Consider the following 17,305-nt stretch of genomic DNA (forward strand, 5'->3'; position numbering starts at 1 on the left):
ATATTGCATAAATTGTATATATATATATATATATATATATATAGGCATTATGAGATCCTCATACATCATATTGACTTAGATTTGATGTATAAGGTGGAAACTGAGTCCTGTTGTACATGTGTGATTAGTATAGTATAAAGTAGTATAAAGTATAGTAAAGTAAAGTATAAAACATAAAGAAAGATTACAAAAATATTCTCCTCAGAATAAACTAACTTAATTCCTAGAGGCTCGGAGTTAAAAAGAGTTTTAGCTGTCATAGTTTTGCTTTGTCAATAAATATTAACAATTTTGAAATTGTTACAAAAATTTATTAAAGGCAAAAACATTTTGAGAACATGTAAACCAACATTTTCACATTTTTCAACACAAACTGCTTAAAACTGCTTGAAAATAAAATTGTTTTAAACTTTGGTGGTTTTATTAACACAAACATAAATAACAGAACATTTTTTCGCTCTCGCTTTCTTCCATTGTTTAGCACAATTAGCGCAAGAAAACAACCTGGCATGTGACAGTAGGAAAAACAAGGTGCAAATAATGAATGAAGGAATTCCATTTAGCGTCTCCAGTTTGAGGTTCCCTGCATTGTGAATTCTGGCTCACTGTTAAAGCTGAACAGATCCCAAATCCTCTCCCTCCACTAAAAGTCAACATGTCTGCTGAAAAGAATTGTCTTCTGAAAATCACCATTGAAACTAAGTTTCCTATATTGCTACACATTCTGATTCTGAAGCGTAATGTGTTAATGCAGGAAGCAAAAGATAAAGACCATCAAAAACAAAACTCAGCTGTATTTAACAAGGCGTCATTATGGAGCTGCAAGGGAAAAAAAGAAGATGATCAGAATTTAGAATATAAAAAATCACTAAAGCAGTTTTCAGATTGAACAGATGTGTAAACCTCACCTCATTCATCCAAATAAAGAGATCAGCATGACTACGCCCATGAACTGTGTGAAGAGTATGAGCGGAGTGAAGAAGGACCATACTGGCCACAGTGCTATGTTGAAGCTGCAACAAAAGGGCGAACGGCAATTACAAATATGTACAACTGTTGTATGACATTTTTTTTAAAAAAGAAACCATAATCTCACACCTAAGGTGGCCTCCAATTTTTTTTTTTTTTTTTTTTGCATTGAAAACCTTTCACTTTCTTCTTATCAATGTCTCCAATCAATCATGCGAATGACACAGCTAACCTATTTTGTAATAAAGTAGATTATGTAATCACAGAACAAAGGAGCGCTGATGGCCCATCAGTTAACTGGTGAGTATTGAGATGTCGAAGATCAAACAAGAAGCTTAACGAGGATAACGTACAACGCCACAATTCTTAATCACAGTTTAGTAAAGCCATTAACCGTCCTTATTATCTCCCCGCACAACCATAAACACAGTTTTTAAATGATTAAAAGCTCTATGGCATAGGTCTAATTTTACACTGCAATGCAATGCAGACCTATTGGACGTTTCCTCTTAACGTGTCTCGAGCTTCATGGCTTTGTTTTGTTTTTTTTTAATTTAGGAGCTTTGCAGTGCAGTATGTCATATGTTTTCACAAAATAACTGATGCTGTTAAACAAAGTTTGCAGGCTAAAACAATATCTCATGTGATATTACATGAAATTGAAAGGATTGTGGCTCAGTTTCCAGTTTCAGTGTGATTTACCTGCACGACGCAGCAACAAAGGCTGCAGTGGTAAGGGGAGGAATGACAGGGTACTCTAGGTCATAGTGCTGGATACCCTTGAACCACTCCAGGTAAACAATGCAAAACGTGGCCAGAGAAAGGCAGATGCCAAGGAGTACCAGGCCAACGTTGAACCACCAACTGGAAAAATTGGAATGAATATAAGGACAATGTGACAGCTATCTTTAGACTCATTAATGTCATTGGAATACCAATATGGTCTTGTTAACAATAGCGGAAAAAGCTTCCCAGTGATATCAAGTGGTATCAGATGGGTTCATCGGTATCTATTACCATGTTTTCCATGAGCAATTTTCCTTAATAACAATAGATGCTCTCACTAATGAAATGAACAGCTACCAGCTCAATGGCACCCAATATTAAGTGTTTATAATGAAAACAATAGAGAATGTGTGAATTAGATCCCGAGAAGTCCTCACCTTTTGATATCATCATTCTCCATGATATGCTGGAAGAAATCCACATAGTAAGTCAAACCTACAGATGCCACGATCCAGAAGATGGAGTGTCTGTTGATGCGAGGTAGAGGTTTGACATCTTTTTCCTCCTGACCTGAAACAGTAATAGAAGGCCATGCATTAACTTTGAAATGACATCTACACAGAATTTGACCGTTTGTCAGCTTCATCGGATGAATCTGGCACATTAGTGCCATAACTCATCCATCTTCTACCGCTTTTCCTTTTCCGGGTCACGGGAGGCTGGAGCCTATCCCAGCCAATATTCTGGGCGAGAGGAGGGGTACTCCCGGGACAGGTCGGCAGTCCACACAGGGCCCACACACAAAGACAAACTGAGACAAACAACTAACCCTACGGACAATTTAGAATCACCAGTTAATCTAAACATGCATGTCTTTGGACGGTGGGAGGAAACCCACACAGACACAAGGAGAACAGGCAAACTCCCCACAGAAAGGCCCCGGGAACCGAGCCCGCAACCAGCTAAACGGAGGTTACATTATATAATTTAATACCAAATCTGAGATTTGTCATGCCTTAATGGAATTTGCCAAATCCCCACCTTTCCGGTTTAGTGGCCTCTGGTAGTGAAACTGATAGTTTTCTTTTAGACAACTTGACTTTTCAGAAAGCCATTAATCTCTATAATTAAATGGCTGATTAAACATATTAGAGCCTGTCGTTGGCTGCCGAAGTGCTTCAGCACGCTGGTTTACTCTGTGCAGAGTTCACAATGAACTCTATGCCTCAGAAAAATAGTTGGCCTACATTTTTAATCAAAGTCATGCTTGCGTACGAGATACGAGATGGCAAGTCACCTTGGCAGAAGGGCGGCTGATGGTATGTAAACTGGAGCATATGCAGCCATTTATACGAACGAGATGACCACTAGACAAATGTGTGTTACAGTTATCAGTTTACACTGGCAAAGAGATGACCCCCTGGACTGGGGACAGCACACGGCTAAGGTTTCACTGTACGATGCTGCTGAGCTGACACAGCGCTTGCTCATAGTCAAAACAATCAAGAATTGCTGGATTTCTGCCGGCGTGGGGTGAGGGGCTCAAAGTTGGACAATTGTCCACTGTGTAAACTGCTTACATGCTTTCAATTACACTACAATCACGTTAGGGTTTCTAATATACTGGGTGTATCCATCTCATACATTTTAAAGTTGCAGCAGCCTTGTTATAGTTCAGTAAAAGGAAAACTTTCTTTCTCTCTTTCTTTCTTTTATCGTGTTGACAACAAAGTGACCAGTCAATAATGGACCGTAGAGATGAGCTTCTTCTCTGACAGTCATGTTTGCTCAGATTAGCTGTGTTTATGTGCAGCTAGACTATTAACACGCAGAGTAAGGCTGTTGGAGCCCAAAACTGGAGGAATGTGTGGAAAGTCTTCCTCCGTGACTAACATCAGCTCTGTCGGACAACCGGTCACAGTTAGCTAACAGCGTTAGCAGCTTTACGTTTCCGGAGCTTACTCTTTTCATCTTCGTCTCCGTACGTCGTTTTCATAAGAAGTTCCGCATCTCTTTTAAATCTGTTCCGCAACGTTGCCAGCTCACTATCGTTAAGCATTGTTTCGATATTATCATTAACTTGTGTTGACTGTTTTGACTGGAAGCTAGAAACTAAATGCTAGCGAGTGACTGACAGACACGCCCCCTTGGAGCCAGAGTCGCTTATTTGTGACGCACTAAGAAGGGACTTGTAGTTTTGTCTATTTGTATTGAAATTGGCAAATGTCAAGGTATAGGAAACTACTTACGCAAGTGAGGTAACCAACAAAGATCTTTAAGCGTACAATATACAATTTTGAAATATACTGTTGCATATAATGTATTTATTTTATTATTAGAGTTAAAGGTTAAAAAACCCATATTTAGTTAGATAATATTTTTTTAAAAGATCTCAAAAAAGCTTTATTGGAAAAATTAGCAAAAGGTTAGAGAGTAGTAAGTGTGTTAAATAATCATCCTCGGGAAGATAGTCACGATACAAACATCCTTATACAAACTGACCACTGATCTGAGAAAGAAATCTGCTGAAAAGCAGATATTTTTACAAAAAAGTCAGAGCAGGCAGATTTCCTCCCATCCTTCTTAAACTTTGCAGAATGCATAGTCACTGGCTGTTTTCCAAAGTTTATCTTGAATGTCTACCTTTACATAGCGCTGGCAAGAATCTGACTCTGCTGATACCTTTGTCCTGCCTCACTTTCAATTAAAAACTTTCAAGAGGCAAAGACAGGCCATGTACAGTCAGGAGAAGTGAATAATAGTTTATTGTTGGCTGCTGATAGTCCATTATGCATGTAAAGAGGAAAACAGACACAACCAACCGTGACTGTCCCCGTTCATAAGGTATGTGTCTAACTAATGCAGAGATGATGATAACTTGTCCTTTTTGTAGGAATAACATAAACATGGCCATCAGTTCCTGTTCAGTTACCTCAGACTCTGAGGTGCAGCCCTCAGAAGTTTTGGGGTTAGTCAATGATTACTAAAAGCAGGAGTACTCACATGAAGTTTCCAAAGAGCAACTATCATTAGCAACTATAACCTAATAGTCCACCAATATAACATTCCTTTTTATATTTAAATAAGCACAGGCACCTATTATTTTTTAGGAATACACATTTTATCTAAATTCAAGAACTTTTTGTCTCACTTTAATGTCCGAGGTATTGACTTGGAAAAAAAAAAAGACATTGCTCGGAAGCTACAGTTACCATTGAGAGTTTAGGGGTGAAACTGAGCCACGCAAAACATACTGGCCACACAATTCATTCTGTTGATCTATCAGCCCAAATTTGTTTTACAACAGTAATGACAAGTTTAATTTCAGCTGCTCTGGGTATTCTGTGGGATGTGGATTAGGGACAAAGGTTTAAGGAATACTGAGTCCACTGAGGATGAGGAAACACCATTGTAATACTTGCAAACTTGAGCAACAGCTTGACTAATACCCAAAGTATGCAATATACAATTACAGATAAGCAGTGTGATGAATGAACATCAGTGTTAAACCTACTGGGATTAGAAGAGCTTCATAAAGCTGGGCACATTTCCTTTGGTTGCTCCTCCTGAGTGTGTGTGTGTGTGTGTGTGTGTGTATATACACAGGGTACAGAGGCTGCTCATTCTAGTGGTGGAAAAATCAGACAGCATTAAAACTTCACCTGAGGCTGACACCAAGCATCTTGCTTCTATGGAGCTTCTGTGTCCCTGGCCAAGTGAACCTCGTTCGGGGTGCCGAGGAATGTGCATTAGCTTCGTCCCGTGTGAGAGTCAAATTCACCTCAGGTGCACCTCTCCTGTTTCCCTTCCCCCACTCCAACATCCAATCCCACAGATAAGGTGCCATTTCCCAGCCTTACCGCAGGCTTGGAATGTAGAGGACAGCAGCCATCTATCACAATCATTTTATACATTAAACAACACTGGCACGTTCTGGGGTGGTTTCTAAAACTCAGGCTGAGCAGGCTCACTCAAATCAGGAACAGGACGCATGCTTCATTTCACGTGATTTAATCTTTGGGATTAAGCCATCTGTATAAAAACATCCACAGAATGATGAGAAACAACACAATGGTATTCAAAATTTAAAAGTCTATGAACAATACATATTTCATGTCAGAGCTGTATAATACACAAATCTATTTCAGAAGTTTAACTCTTTCTTTCAGAACTCTAAATTTTGGATTGTTGTTGACCTTCTTGTTGAATAGTGCTAGGACCTCCTCCTCTGTTTTAAAATTTCCATCACCAATGAAAGAGTAATAAGCTGCCAAAACCTGTGAAAGAGGAATAAGCTCTTAGCATCAATAAAACAAAAGACAGGTCTTACTTTCAAATAATACACCTTAAAAGAACATGCTGGGTCTAGAAGCCAGATGGGATGCTGCGGAAACAGAACTATATCTTCACAGAGGTTTATGAAAACCTTCTCACCTTCTTCCTTAGTTTCTTCACTGGTAGTTCCTGATCAGGTGACTCTCTTAGGACTGCCTTGATATTCCCCTTCCAGTTGAATTTACCTGCAAGTTTACCAGATGCAAAAATTAAATCTCTAATATGGAAAATATTGATCGCTGGACATTTTCTCACTGTCAATAAAAACAACACTGACCTCTGGTGGCTTTGCTTTATAATAGCATCACTTATGTACTAAGAGAGCTCATTTAATGCCGTTACCTTTGGAAACTGCCTGGTTGTCAGCCTCATCTGATATGTCGACATCAGCAGCTTCTGTTGTTTCATTAACTGGAAAAAGACAGATAGTAAAATAAATCCTAAAACACAAACTAATTAGATTTTACTCAAAATCAAAATTATTTTATGAATAAACATTTCTAAGTTGCTTATCCAAGCATGGCAATTATATCTTGTGAGTGTCAGAAAACAGCTACTGTGAGCTATTGTTCATGTGTCAGAATGAATGTCAAAATGTCTGGCTTACTCTTTGTTTTCTTGCTGGATGTTTCGTTGTCTTCACTGTGTCCATTCTGTTCTTCAGCTCTGTCTTCTTCATCATTGCGCTTTCTCTTTCTGTCCTTTTTGTTCTTCTTGCCCCCCTGCTCCTCCTCTGGCTCTTGTGTGACTGTTTTGTCTGTGCCTTTTGCAGCTTTCCCATTCTTCTGCTGACGGGCCTCTTTACGCTCCCGTTTGTTCAGCTTCTTCTTCTCAACTTTTGGCTCACCATTCTGATCTCCATTAGAATCCACTTTAACTGCAGCCGCTGTCTGTTCATCTTTTTTAGTCTGCTGGGGGACCTCCGGAGTCTGTCAGATTGTATTTGAAAATATAAATCAGTGTGGATACTAGAACTAAAGGAAAGGTTTTTGTTCTTTGCATTTTATTGCAACCAGCTAACAGGAGCAAAAAAAGCTTGTACATTCATATTTTACTACAGCAAAACCTGAGAACCTGACAGTTACCCAAACTGGTTTCAATTACAAGCATTCATTTAATGGATAATTAGATTAGTAATTGACAACATTTGAATCTTTAGACAGGAAAATATTGAAGAAAAATATATCTAAACAACATATATTAACTTTATAAAAAGAAGATTTACAAAATGTATTCAACCGAGTTGGTTCTCACAATTAAATTGGTTTTGATCAGTGAACTGAAACAACTAATACTACTCATCCAGCTGGTTCACTCTATGTTGACAGACATTGTTCAATATGCAGAAGTAATTGACCAAACAACCAACAACAGAGAAATCTGTTGTAAGAGGTACTTACTTTGTCAGCTTCAACAAGGATGGCCCAGACTTCATCATGAAGACTGGCGTTGGCTATTTTAAGACTGTTTCTCATCCAGTTCTGAAACTTGGCCCTCTTTCTTGGGACATTGTCATATGCACTGACTTGTCTGAGGACATCCTTAAGCTTTGCACTGACACCAGGTTTATTCATGGCTTCGTTGATTCTCTGAAGTAAAAGTAATAATCATTATGAATTGACTGAGATATCCAAAAACGTTTGCCACAAATATGAGTATGATCACACCTGGATCCACTGCTGCTGTTTCACATCTCCCTTGTTTGCTTTGGCCTCATAACCTTTGCCTCCATACTTCTGATCTTCGCTGATACATTTGTTGTGGTTCTTGTAGTCATCACCCCTGTTCAGCAGGCCCGGAGAAACAATGTCACACACATTAACTTTCACTCTGGGCCTTCATAAAGCTTTCTGTCTCTGAAGCCATCGAATCAACTCTTATTTATATCGCATCAATTATAACAAAGTTACTTCAAGACACTTTACATGCAGAGAAGATCCAGACCAAAATCTTTGTTATGTAAAAGGAACCTAACAGCGACAAGGGCAAGAACATTTTTTGGGATGGTGTCTTTATAGGGCTCTTTGGGCAGGGCATAGTTTTTTCTTTTAGAAAAATCTTTTAAGAGACAGAACCAGACTCAGGGGTGGCAACCATTTACCTCGACCGTTTTGAGTTGAGAAAGAAGGGAGGAAAGAAAACACAAGCAAAAACCACAGATGGTACCAAAAGTCCATTAGTAACCATCAGCAGGAAATTAAAGCACACGATCGTGAGTACACAGGTATGGAGTAAACACCGGGCCATTACCAGAAATCTTTTCCACAGTCGATGCAGGACAACCACTGGCAGCCTCGGCACATGCCCACATGTTTATCAACCTGGGCCTTTTTCAGAGATTCGCCGCACGCGTTACAGGTGAAAAACACCATTTTGGTTCTCTCTCGTAAACCGAGGCGATCAAAACTTAACCAGGTCCTCTGTCGAAACTAGCGACTTGATCGCTACAAATGACACCGGCAAGAGAGGGTAGAGCCGGGAGCTAATGCTAGCCGGGACAGGCCGGTGAAGACGGCCGGAGCTGACGGGAGACCGATGAACCGACGGCGGGGACTCGAGTTGCGGCTTGTCCAAATGCCAAAATGCGTGACGAGTCGGGATGTTAAACTCAGTTTGCTTTAAAATGCATTTGAAGGCTACGCGGCTCTGCACGGTTTTCTATCCATGCAAAACTTTTCAAAACACACGTGACTGCACCGATAGCAGGGAGCTACGTTATTAGTGTACTGTGAGAAACAGCGACATAAGAATAGTTCCTACTCTGCGTCGAAACATTGTGTTACCTTTACATTGAAACGCTGCAGACAGAGACTTTCAGCACATCAACTAAACCATACTTTGACAGTTATATATATATATATATATATATATATATACTAATAGTGCAGCCTCAAATCAAACCCCAGGTCCTTTGGTGTTGATATATATATATATATATATGTCACGCAATCAAATCACTAAACACCTCCAATGCCTTTGTGTTCATTTTGTTTCTCATGTCTCGTATCTCATGTTTAGGCGGCTTGGTTTATGAGCTGCACCAGGAAGTGATGTAACGTTACAGCCCTGGGGAAGTGACCGATCATCCAAATGAAGGGTGGAAATGTCTTCTTCAGGTCTGAATTTGTCTTTATCAGCAACAACACGGAACTGAACGTCTGTATATGTTTGGGGTTATCCCTCTTTGGCGCTGCACCAGCTCACACCCCGGTCATGTTGTTAGCATAGCTTGGTCGTTCACTCGATTCGTCCAATTTTTGCATGGGTGGTCTCCCAGCTGAGACAGCCCGGATTCTGCGCTGTTGTTGGATTATTTATATGAATAAAACTATTTGAAAGAAATGTTGCCAGCTCTTGTTCGCATCATGTACAAAGCGCGTCAAAAAGCAGCTGACGAGAAATAAAAAAAAAAATAATAATAATAATAAAACTCGCACGAATGACTTCTTCCTTTTGTTTTTGCCTCAGCGGGCGTTTGGATGGAGAAGTTGGAGCGGAGTGTCTGAGCCGCTGAGCGATCATGGACACTCTGTCCAGCCACAGCTCCTACCTGCTGCAGCAGCTCCAGGAGCAGAGGATTCAGGGGCTGCTGTGTGACTGCATGCTGGTGGTCAAAGGTGTCTGCTTCAAAGCCCATAAGAATGTCCTGGCTGCCTTCAGCTCATATTTCAGGTGCCCCTTTATACATCTTTGTAAGTGTAGTAACGCAGCGGCATGCCAGTGAGTCTGTCTGATATTCACTCTTGTCCCTTTTGATCTTCTCAGGACTTTGTTCCAAAATTCACCCAGTCAGAAGAATGAGGTGTTTAACTTGGTCATCCAGGATGTCAGCGGCATCGGTCAAATATTGGACTACATGTACACCTCTCACCTCGACATCAACCAAGATAATGTGCAGGCGCTTCTGGACATTGCTCGGTGTTTGCAAGTTCCAAACGTGCAGAGTATGTGTAATGCTTTTCTTAAGCCTTGTCCCCCACCAGTGGAAATCCCTTCATTTCCTCTACCAGGTATGCTGAGCTCCGAGCACGACTGCCTCTTGGGGAGCAGTCTTCCTCATGATGTTGACCTCCACTGCCCGTCTGAAGCACAGAGGCCCAACCTCAACAATGATGTGGACCACGCCAAAAGGCTGCCAGTTTCTGTCCAAAATAGCAGCTCAAGCTGTGACACAACCAGCAGCACTCAGGCACCTGTGGAAAAACAGTTAGTTCATGGCTACAAGCTCCGTAACTTCTACAGCAAGCAGTACTTCAAACAAACTGCAATTCATACTAATAGTGCAGCCTCAAATCAAACCCCAGGTCCTTTGGTGTTGATGGAGGAGCAGCATTGTCAGCTGGGAGTCAGCCAGGGAGGTAGCACCACGCCTGTATGCACCGGAAACACAGTGCAGCCACATCCTCCCAGTATATCCGTGGCAGTGGAAAAGAACCCTGTTTCCTCTTTAACACCCTCAGAAAATTTGAACACTCCCAACTGCGATTCAGCAGACTCTGCACTCAACAGGCCAGTGCGTCCAAAGAAGGCTGTTTACCTGAAAAAATACAACTACCTGAGGTCACAGAAAGCTTTGGAGGAAATGTGTGCTGAATCTGTCAGTGAACCTGTCCTCAGCTGTACCAAAGAGAGTCATCAAGAGGAGGCTTTAGTCCAGACAGAAACTCCAGAAGTTCCAGTTGAGGGCATTGCTGCAGGTGGGGAGAAGGTTCCAGAGATAGAGGCTGATGCACAACATCCTAGTCCTCCACCTGTCACCCAAGAGGAGCAAAATCAGAAAGTGGTGCCAGAGCCACAGCAGCAGACGGGACACAAGCAGTATTGCTGTGATGTGTGTGGAAAGATTTTCAAACACCCAAGCAACCTGGAGCTGCACAAGCGCTCACATACTGGTATTTACAGTTTGTGATCACCTTTTAAGCATTTTTGATATACAATGAAGCATTCCAGTCAAACAAACATTTTGTGGTATTCATTACATTAATATTAGCAGACCTCAATCTGTCTTTCTTGTTGCAGGCGAGAAGCCCTTTCAGTGTAATGTGTGTGGGAGAAACTTCTCACAGGTACAGTTGGATGTATTTTTCTGGTTTGGCAGAGATGATATTGGGTGGTCAGATTATTTTGTAAATCTGTACGTGATTTTTATTTATTTTTGTTTTGCAGGCTGGAAATTTGCAGACACATTTGCGACGACATTCTGGAGAGAAACCCTACATCTGTGAGTTATGTGGTAAAAGGTAAATATCACCTCTTAATACTTTGTCCTCCTTTATATCAGACAGTTTTTGCCTCCAGCCTGCTTTGTAAGACAGAATGGCAAATGAAGACATTAAAGTGTCTTTTTCACATTTATGAAGTTGTAAACATTTATCCATGCTTAGATAGAATTGTTGCGTAATAGCAATATCACATTTTGCTTAAGTGACAAAAATAAAAGTATCTCTTTAAAAAAAAAAAAAAATAGTGCAGTTAAACATGGGTTCTTCATTTTGCAAACCTTGCACACTGTGGAGCTTGTCAAGCTTGGTCTTCTCAAGCATTCGGTAAATAGGGCCCTATAAAATCTGTGATCACAGAATCGTGGGATTAGACATTAAAAACGGAATTCAGCAAAATTCTCAGAGGGGGTCACTAATAATGTACTCCCCCCACCAGTGAAGTGGCTGTCTGAGTGTTAAGTCACTCACTGAACTCAACACAAAGAAGTAGTTCTATGGCTACAATAGTTTTCTTACTAGTCCAGAAGTAAAGATGCAAGTTTGACATTAAAATGTTCCTTTCCCCAATAACAGCTGTGCTAATAGTGCAAAGAAATCTTTTTTCTTTTGGTTCTAGTTCAGTTTCTTCTTTTCTTTTGCTTAAGTTAACATGCTGACTAACTAGCACTGGCCACTGGCCTGGTTTGCCCATCTCATCACTATCTAATACTGAGCCACTATAGCACCCAGTCCTGTTTGTGGATGAAACAACGGCTGAAGCTCTTCCCAAAACTAGCAACTGTCCATGCCAATGTTAGCCATCCAGCAAAAATAGCTCCTATGAATTACAGGCAGCAATAAAGAACTTGTTGTGATAACTGATTAATTGAATTAACTAAATTGTTTCCTAAAATGTTCTCCTGTTTCCAGCTTTACTGCATCAGGGGATGTCCATCGTCATAAAGTGGTCCACACAGGAGAGAAGCCACATCTGTGTGATATATGTGGTCGAGGTATGTGACGTCTCACTACACAAGAAATATTTGTCATCAACAAGATCAAATTATCTACATTACTTAATTGTAATGATGAAGGTAATTTTTTGTTGTTGATTATCGTCAAATCTTGCACAATTTAGACAAATCCAGTTTTAAAAAATGTGAAATGTGTTACTGAGATCTGTATTTCACTCTTAATACGCGTTTATAATTTAGGATTTAACAATTTGAGCAACCTGAAGGAGCACAAGAGGACTCATGCAACGGACAAGACATTCACCTGCGACCAGTGTGGAAAATCTTTCAACACACACAGAAAGCTCCTGAAGCATAAGGCTCGCCATGCTGGAGAAAAGCCACACAGCTGTGCCACATGCGGTAAGGTTTTTGGGTTCTAATCTATCAGTTATACATGAAAATAAAAGCTTCATAAAATAAAGGTAATTAGTTAGCAGTTTCAAGACTGTCAGATGTGAATGGAAGATATATTCTTTCCTTCAGTAGTGTAAGTTTTTACTCTCCATAAAGCAATTTCTCGGGAAGGGTGGCTTTGCACCAGCTAATGTAAAGTCTTTTTTTTTTTTTTTCTTCTTCTTCTTCTTCTTTTTTTCTGCCAATCTGGAGGTATAAAATAGCATTGCGGCATCATTTACACAATCCATATAGGCTTGATCACCTAATACTAAAAGGTGTGTTTTTGAATTCGGTATTAAATGGAGTCAGTGTGTGCGATGTTTTCCATTCATTTTGATGAACACAGGGAAGTGCTTTATCGGCTCCGGGGACCTGCAGCGTCACATTCGTTCCCACACTGGTGAGAAACCCTACATCTGTAACGCCTGCGGTAAAAGCTTCACCCGCTCTGCCATGTTGAGGAGACACAGCGACGTGCACTGTAAAGGGGCTCCAGCCAGCAGCCCAGTCACCGACAACTCGGAGCAGATGCGCAGCTCCGAGGGAGCGACCTCATTCTCGAAAGCTGTAGCGAACAGTAAACCTCCGGTCTCTACCAGTGAACAGAACTTCTCCACTATGATCCCCCACACCGAGCTACACAAACCCTCAGCACCTGCTACTTCACCACCACATATAGAGACTCCCTCTCCCAACATGCACCTCAGCCCAGCTTCCACCCCCACCCCTCTTCCAGAACTGCGCTCACTGGTGCCACATCACCTCCTCTCCTCTAGCCAACAGGAGAGAAGTGACCACATGAAGTTGGTCAAACCTCAGCTGGCTCAGGACGCTGTTTATGGTCCGTATGTGGAGAACGGGAGTTTGTCGGTGGAGATGGGCAGAGGTCTGTTGGGGAGGCCCTACCTGCCTCCCACTGACAGTCAGTGCAGTTCGTTTACATCTTCCAGCAGGACCACTAGTGGCTCCTACAGGTCGAGTGAGGGTCAGTTTATTTCCAGTGTCACTCTGTGGGGCCTGGCAATGAAAACTCTGCAGAATGATGGTGAAATGGAGCAATAAAAGGATTCTTCTCATAGTTGACAGGGTGCACATTTTTACTGATGTTTACTTGGCTAATTGTGATTGGTAAACTTTTGCTCTTGAACGCTTAATTGACTCGTCTAAAAATGGCTGCTCTTATAATGCAGTAAACATAAAATACCAATTATTTGAACGATAAATAACCCGAAATGTGTCAAAGATGCCTGACCTCAAAATTGCCTAAGTGCAAGAAACCTGAATTTTAGAGTCTATAAAGAGCAGTCTGCAATTTTTGAGTTTGCTCTCTGTGATTCTATGTGAATCTTCCCTTTAAAGTTACATCTAACAAGCATTCAAGGATGCATCACAGCATCATTTTCAGTTTGTATTTAGAACACAGCACTGCACTTTAAAATGTAAATAGACCTATTTTCAACTATCATTGTCAAAAATTCCTTAATGTTATATTCATATAAGAATAAATGATGTACATTCAGTTTGAAACGTGTGTATCTATCATGAAATGAAAAATGTTTTTAGTTGCTTTATGTGTATACAATGTAATGCAGAAAGAGTGAAGTCAGATATTTTTAATTTCAGATTTGTATATTACGAAACCACGAAATTGGTCAGATTAACATGCACCATCAGTCAAAAGTTTGGACACATTTTTTCATTCAAATGAATAAGAAAATGTGTCTAAACCTTTGCCTGGTAGTGTAATAATGGGCAGTTTGACTCACATAAAAACAATTAAACCATCATGTTGCTTTTTAAAAGTTAAATGTATTTTACGTGTCACATAATCAGTTTTTGTTATTTCTGAATTGACGGCTGTGGGTTCAATAAGGGTTCAAAATATATACAGTCCATATACATAGGGGCTTTACTGAGCAACTAAATACTGTAGTTGTTAGGTGTTGTGCTGACAAATGACTATAGAGGGAGCTAGTATCACAAAGTAAACACCCCAGATAATGTAATACAGCAGGTTTGAATCTTGTATCTATTCCTCCAATTGGTATCTTTTGCACAACCCTAAAATGATCGAAATGAAAACATCAATTACTGTATATACAGACAGGTTACAAATGAAAGGAAAACCATGGTGACAGTGGGAGCTCAATGCAAACAAAAGCAATTTGAGAACATTTGCTGCACTTGAAAGGAATAATCCCTAAAAATCCAAAGGATTGAAGAATATCCCTCTCCAGGAACATTTCAGCAATATGCCCTAGAGCTTTTGTTGGTAGAACCTTAAATAATTATTTGTTTTGGAAAAGGAATGATAGTTTTGTGTAATCTATAGGGAATCTTCACTCGGTATTTTCTAAATATAAAACAAACATGAATCTCCATAAATGTTTGAGGAATGTTCCCAGAGGTTCTGCAAACGTAATTCACCCAAAAGTCACAGTCTGTAGAACTGTCATTGGACGTTCCCTCAAGTTGTTCCTTTGTCAGTTCCAGAAACTTTCAGCGCTTCCAGTGTGTTCATTTCACAGAAACCTCAGAGAAGCTGAGGGGGAAAGTTATCTTAAGGTTCTCTGAGGTTTCCACTGTTACAGTTTATCAGTATCGAGAAATGTGTTAGAAGAATTTTCTGGAAACATTTGAGGGAAAACACACAGGGAGTTAAATTTGTCTTTAGAGAGTCTTCAGGGAACTGAAGCTCATACGATCACTACTTTCCTGAAAATGGCATTTAATGTTCACAAAAGGGTTTTTTTGTGAACATTAAGGTTCCCTGAAGGTTCAACAAATATCAGCATTCAGAAACCTTCCAGGAGAGTTTGCTAAATGGTAGTTCTTGGAAAATTTGGAGAGAAATTGGAGAGTTCTGAATATTTGCAGCACACAAGTTGGCAGACAGAGCATTTGGATTTTATTTACTTTTTAAAATTGAGATATGTTGAGCTCTCAGGGCCACTGGAGCAGCTTCAAGTCATTCATTCTACAAGTCTCTCAGCTCTTGAAGATGAAAGCTTATGTTGATATTTTATGTACAGTACAGGCCAAAAGTTTGGACACACTTTCCTATTCATTTGAACGAGAAGGTGTGTCCAAACATTTGGCCCGTACTGTACTTACATGATATTTTCCCTCAATGTGTGTTCTGATGATGGTAGTAGAGAACCCATGAGTGATGACATCATTTTCAATGACCCATTGCAACCTGTGCAGAAACATCCACATTTGCTATGTATCTTTAACCCTGGCCCTATTTAGTTGCATGTTATGTAACACCTGTCCCCTACGACCAAATGCCTGAAGATATGAATATTGCTCATGGGATGGATTTGTTTTTTTTGTTGTTTTTTTTTATGGAGTAAGTGTGATTCACATTCATTGCACATCCAGTAAATACTGTGCACCAGTAAACATTGTGCAGCGCCACCGCAGCATGCAGAGCAGTGAGTGGAGCACATTCACTACAAGATAGGCAGCCGATAATTGTCCGTCATTGTCACAACATACAGGCCCCTTTACCACATGCGTGCTGGATTAGTTGCCTAGCAACACATTGGATAAGTCTCTTATCGTGGTGTTTTTCTCCTTCATTTCCCATCCAATGGATGTCACGGAATTCTGGGCAGGGAAGTGTACCTGGACCTGATGCTGATGAGTTGTGCCACATGTGTCATCTATATGTTGCAATATTCCTCCATTCCTGTGCATGAGAGAGATGGTGAGCATGAAGATGAACATTCATCACACTATGAAGTTGCTGGGGAAATGGGTTGAAAACCAGACTTAGCAGCAGACTGACATGCTCACTGTAACAACACCAGCATGTTGATGTTGAGCATTGAAAATGGACAACAATAACGGTGAAAATTCCAATCCCAAAATGCATCACAGTCACTGATAGAAAAAGAGTTGTCACCAAGCCCAGGATCAGCAAGTGTTCCCAGCATGTGAGAAGGCAGTGTGATGGTTTGGGCAATGTTCTGCTGGGAAACCTTGCGTCTTTCCATTTGTGTGGACCTTACCTTACCTTGACACATGCCACCCAAATCCACCTCTTCAGAAAGCCAGTGTTCCTTTATGGCTGTGGCCTCTTGCACCAAGGTCATGCTCCCTGCCGTTCCACAACCACTGTTTCAATTTCAATCCGATCCATCGTCTGTGGGATGTGCCAGACAAACGAGTCCAATCCTTGAAAGCCCCACTTCACATCTTACAGGATTTAAGGGATTTACTGCTAATGTTGGTGCCAAATACCACAGCTCACCTTCAGAGGTCTAGTGGAGCCAGGGCGGTTTTAGCCACAAAAGGGAACCGCTGCAATCTTAAGCAGACAGTCATGATGTTTTAGCAGATCAGTGTACATCTTGGACTGTGAACGTGTCAAGTGGCACTTTAAAATAACCAAAGATTTGCATATATCACACTGTCACATTTTATATATTCACAGACAGACAAAAAATCTTTCTTGTGTGTCATTACACACTAACAATTAGACTAGTATCACTATCCGTCATAAGGATTAGGAACTGTGAGGGCGAAGTCTTTCTTTTCATAGCCACTTGATCTCTCTCTAAACCCCCCACCACTCCCCATCACTCACTCTCTCCCCCCATCATGCTAAAATTAATCCTGAATATGTATGATGTCTTAATGGTGCAGAATGAGACA

General features: G+C 40.6%; 3 protein-coding genes across 3 annotated transcripts; 1 reads left to right on the forward strand and 2 right to left on the reverse strand.

Annotated features, from left to right (window-relative positions):
• Positions 1-295: 295 nt before the first annotated feature.
• On the reverse strand, positions 296-3,842 carry tmem128 (transmembrane protein 128). Its single transcript, XM_029502742.1, has 5 exons — positions 3,658-3,842; positions 2,133-2,265; positions 1,672-1,833; positions 909-1,013; positions 296-819 (listed from the first exon to the last, which is right to left on the reverse strand). The coding sequence occupies exons 1-4, from the start codon at positions 3,752-3,754 to the stop codon at positions 914-916; spliced, it is 492 nt and encodes a 163-aa protein (XP_029358602.1). The 5' UTR covers positions 3,755-3,842; the 3' UTR covers positions 296-819; positions 909-913.
• A 1,854-nt stretch (positions 3,843-5,696) lies between these two features.
• Positions 5,697-8,723, reverse strand: lyar (Ly1 antibody reactive homolog (mouse)). Its single transcript, XM_029502740.1, has 7 exons — positions 8,281-8,723; positions 7,698-7,812; positions 7,431-7,619; positions 6,638-6,959; positions 6,373-6,441; positions 6,130-6,215; positions 5,697-5,972 (listed from the first exon to the last, which is right to left on the reverse strand). The coding sequence occupies exons 1-7, from the start codon at positions 8,400-8,402 to the stop codon at positions 5,835-5,837; spliced, it is 1,041 nt and encodes a 346-aa protein (XP_029358600.1). The 5' UTR covers positions 8,403-8,723; the 3' UTR covers positions 5,697-5,834.
• A 377-nt stretch (positions 8,724-9,100) lies between these two features.
• Positions 9,101-14,346, forward strand: zbtb49 (zinc finger and BTB domain containing 49). The gene is made up of 8 exons (XM_029502347.1): positions 9,101-9,146; positions 9,499-9,702; positions 9,796-10,922; positions 11,050-11,096; positions 11,197-11,270; positions 12,162-12,244; positions 12,446-12,607; positions 12,990-14,346. The coding sequence occupies exons 2-8, from the start codon at positions 9,551-9,553 to the stop codon at positions 13,703-13,705; spliced, it is 2,361 nt and encodes a 786-aa protein (XP_029358207.1). The 5' UTR covers positions 9,101-9,146; positions 9,499-9,550; the 3' UTR covers positions 13,706-14,346.
• Positions 14,347-17,305: the final 2,959 nt, after the last annotated feature.

Source organism: Echeneis naucrates, chromosome 5, assembly GCF_900963305.1.
Source record: "Echeneis naucrates chromosome 5, fEcheNa1.1, whole genome shotgun sequence".
In the NCBI taxonomy this organism is placed as follows: Eukaryota; Metazoa; Chordata; class Actinopteri; order Carangiformes; family Echeneidae; genus Echeneis; species Echeneis naucrates.